The sequence below is a fragment of the Odontomachus brunneus genome, unplaced genomic scaffold, assembly GCF_010583005.1.
Source record: "Odontomachus brunneus isolate Ranch 3 - 2012 unplaced genomic scaffold, Obru_v1 Obru_scaffold_001, whole genome shotgun sequence".
NCBI classification, from domain to species: Eukaryota; Metazoa; Arthropoda; class Insecta; order Hymenoptera; family Formicidae; genus Odontomachus; species Odontomachus brunneus.
The window spans coordinates 7,127,641-7,131,586 of record NW_022639451.1 but is presented as its reverse complement, the minus strand read 5'-3'; the positions used below and the strand labels follow the sequence as shown (position 1 = coordinate 7,131,586).

General features: G+C 41.7%; 1 protein-coding gene across 1 annotated transcript in view; it reads left to right on the top strand.

Annotated features, from left to right (window-relative positions):
- The window catches only part of LOC116849786 (zinc finger BED domain-containing protein 1), a 5,605-nt gene extending 1,689 nt beyond the window's left edge, over nt 1-3,916 (top strand). The window contains 2 exon segments of the mRNA XM_032827351.1: nt 1,757-1,934; nt 2,090-3,916. Coding sequence (XP_032683242.1) covers nt 1,757-1,934; nt 2,090-3,743 — 1,832 coding nt within the window. The 3' untranslated portion in view covers nt 3,744-3,916.
- Nucleotides 3,917-3,946: the final 30 nt, after the last annotated feature.

Sequence of the window (3,946 nt, the reverse complement as noted above, 5' to 3'; positions counted from 1 at the left end):
AAGCTCCCGGAGCTTCTGGCGAGTCACTATCGATGTGTGTGGCCTGGCGTTATCCAGATGGAACACAATTCCTCTGCTTGGCCAAAGCTGGCCGCTTCTGGGCGATTGATTCCTTCAGACGGTCCAGTTGTTGACAGTACAGGTCCGAATTAAGAGTTTGGCCGTAGGGGAGCAGCTCATAGTGGATGATTCCCTGCTAATCCCACCAAACACACAGCAAAGCCTTCCTGACCGTCAATCCTGGCTTGGCCACCGTTTGCGCCGGCTCACCGCGTTTCGACCACGACCGTTTTCGCTTGACGTTGTCGTAAGTGACCCACTTTTCATCACCAGTCATCATCCGCTGCAGAAATGGGTCGATTTTGTTGCGATTCAGCAGCGATTCGCAGATGGAAATTCGGTCCAGTAGGTTTTTTTGCGTTAACTCGTGTGACACCCATACATCGAGCTTCTTTTTGTATCCAGCCTTATTCAAGTGGTTCCAAACGGTTTTTTGTGCAATGTTTAGCTCCTGGGCAATCGAAACAGTGCTTACATGACGGTCGGACTAGACGATTTCCATTATTTTATCGACATTTTCGACAATTGGCCTTCCAGAGCGTGGTGCATCTTTGACATCAAAATTTCCGGAACGAAATCGACGAAACCAAAATTGCGCGTGATTGGCTGTTACAGTTAGGGCTGTAATTTTCTTTCGAAGTCTTGGTATTCGAAGCTTCGAAGAATCGAAGCTTTGATACAAAATATTCGAAATTCGAATTTTCGAAGCCTCGAAGTTTCGAATAGAGCTGTAATTTTCTTTTGAAGTCTTCGTATTCGAAGCTTCGAAGAATCGAAGCTTCGATACAAAATATTCGAAATTCTAATTTTCGAAGCCTCGAAGTTTCGAATACAATACAATACAATCTCTGTGAGCTTGCACTCGATCAACAAGCGTTTTTCTCCGATTCCTCGGACCCTTTACATAAGGGCATATTAGCCCTGCCGCCACCGCGAACAAATTAAAAATGCTTAATTAAATATGCTTTTGTGTAGTAAAGATATATGCATAAATGAAATAGGGCATTCCTCTTTCAAGGATGAAAACGATGTGAAACTACTGCTATCATGACACTGATTTCATTTTTCAATAATTATAGTTTACTAACTGCTCCAATTTATATGGTAAAATTACGTGCGAAAATGAAGTATAACATTGGTCAGTGCGAAATAAAAAAAATATCTCAAATTATCGTTGCTAATTATATTGAAATCTCAAATAATATAACGTATTCTTCAAAATATTATTCCCAAACTACGCTTGCGCCTACAACACTCTTTTCTAAAAACTTTTTCTTTGATGCATCCAGTACACAAGCGGTTTGAAGAATTTATCAGAAAAGCAGCGAAAGTCTCTCCAAAGAGAGAATGCGAATATCGGTAACTTGGCATTACTTACGTAACGTCTATGTGTAAGAAAATTGAAATGACAACGTAGCACACACACTTACTTAACATTTGTGAAAAGTAATAGCAATATCATGTTAGCGCCTATTTGACAATCGTCTTTATTCTGTAAGTATATATGTGTATATAAATTCGATATCGTCGGTAAATGAAGATAACGTTTTCTATTTTTTAACGATCGGTCTACATTATCGACGCTTATTAAATTCGTTGCTCACTCCGGCATCCCCTTAACGTCACGGCACTACCATGCCGGTGTGGAACATCTCTGCTGCTGACAGTGTATTGTTTACATAGCCGTCATTCGTAGTGAACACGATGAGAAGCTGGGTGTGGGATTATTGCACCAAAGCCTCTGATAGCCAGCCTGCGACATGTAGCGTGTGTGACATAATGCTACAAACGCATGGATCCACAACTACAATCATACATCACTTGACGAAAGTACACAATTTCAACGCATCACGCAGTCGTCCAAGCAGAAAAAGGTTTGTCTTGTCTTTTGTGCACAACTATAATTGTGCACGCAACAACCGTCTAACTGAATTGATAGGAATTCTCGCTAGAACGTGGTTGGCGTTCGTTTTTCTTGTTAGACAGACATTGAGCAATTATAATCAGAGTTTGTTTTCATCGCTTGTAGATCACAGGAGCATAGCGAGCTAGAGAACCATGAAGATGATGTAGGCTTAGATTTTAATCCGAGCAATGGTAACTCCTTGATCTCTCATCCCATTTCCCGGAAGCGTGCGCGGATTTCGGCTTCCACGGACCCCGTTAAGCCCATTTGCAAGGAACGGCAAGAGAAAATAACTCAGGCCTTAGTCAAACTTATAGCATACAATAAGCTGCCGTATAGTTTTGCCAAGAGTCCTGGGTTCACGATATTCATGGCAGATGTAGAGCCTGGATATAAGTGTCAATGCAGTCAGACGATACTTCGCTGGCTACGTATATTAGAGGATGAAGTCAAGGGAAAAATACAACAAAAGCTGCAATCATGTCAGTACGTTGCCCTCGACACCGATTGCTGGACATCTCTGGCTCAGGAGGGCTACATGAATGTCAACGCTCATGTCATAGACGATGCTTGGGAGTCACATGTCTTCACATTTAGCACGCAAGAGCTAGACGACAGACATATGGCCGAAAATTTAGCGGACAGTTTACAACTTATTGCTGCGGAATGGCAAATTGATAAAAAAATTCCCGCTATTGTGAACGACAACGCGAGCAACATAGTTGCTGCGGTGAACTTGATGCCTAACGTCGAGGCTGACGTTACATGTGCTGCACATACCATCCACCTGTCAGTGCAGAAAGCGTTACAGCATACCTCAGCTGCGCTTGCTAAAGGTGGCTATCTTGTTACACATTTTAGACATTCTGTCGTTTCCTCGGAGGCGCTGAAAAGAAAACAAGAACAGCTTGGGCTTTCGAATATTAAACTAGTTCAAAGTGTGCGTACACGCTGGAATACTGATCTGCATATGGCTGAAAGCCTTGTTGGAAATCGTAGTGCGATTATAGTCGTTCTTTCTGACAGATGTGTAACACCGAGCGCGCAGGCAAGGAATCTGGAAATTACCGAAGAGAACTGGAGTATATTAGAAGGACTTATAAAAATCCTGAAACCTCTTGAGATCGCTTCCACGGTTTTATCGGGGGCCCCATTGTCAATGGTTCGTCCTATTATTCGCACCGTCATTGACAATCATTTGCATAAGTTGAGAGATAATATTGGAGAGACCGTTGTTCTGTTAGTGACCAATACGCTAGCGACGGAGTTGTATACGCGCTTCAAAATGGAATCTCTTGACGAAGTAACCATAGCATAAACTGCATCATTTTTGGATCCACGACACAAAGATTTAATCAGCGAACCTTCCTGTATAAGAAACAAGATCAGAGACGCAGTTGCAATGGAGGTTGCAGCACTTGCTTCAGACGAGAGCAGTATCTGCCCGCAGACTTCATCTAGCAGTGTTCTAGATTTCTTATTTAAGACGCCTCAGGAACCGCGCCTTCTTCCTACTGAGCAACAATTTCAATTATATCTTGCAGAGCCACAAATAGATATTAACATGGACCCCTTGCAATGGTGGAAGAGTCGCGAGCAGAAATTACCTCTTCTTGCACAGTTAGCGAAAAAATATTTATGCGTGCCATCAACTTCTGTGGCATCAGAAAGAGTATTCTCTGTAGCGGGAGATGTGGTGAGCCGAAAACGTAATTGTCTGGCTCCCGAAAATGTCGCCACGAATATGTTTTTGTTTCAAAATAGGTCGTTAATATAAAAAAGAATAAATACATGTTACGTTAAAAATGTTGCGTTATAAATAAATGTTGTTTTATTATAGAGTATAAAATTCGCAAGTTTGTTAATATTGTAGATTTATTTCAATTATCATTATTTTCTATTATTATTATCAAGCGGGATGATAGCACCGCGAATCGAACACAAACAAAACGCGACCATGTTCACTACGATTATATTTAG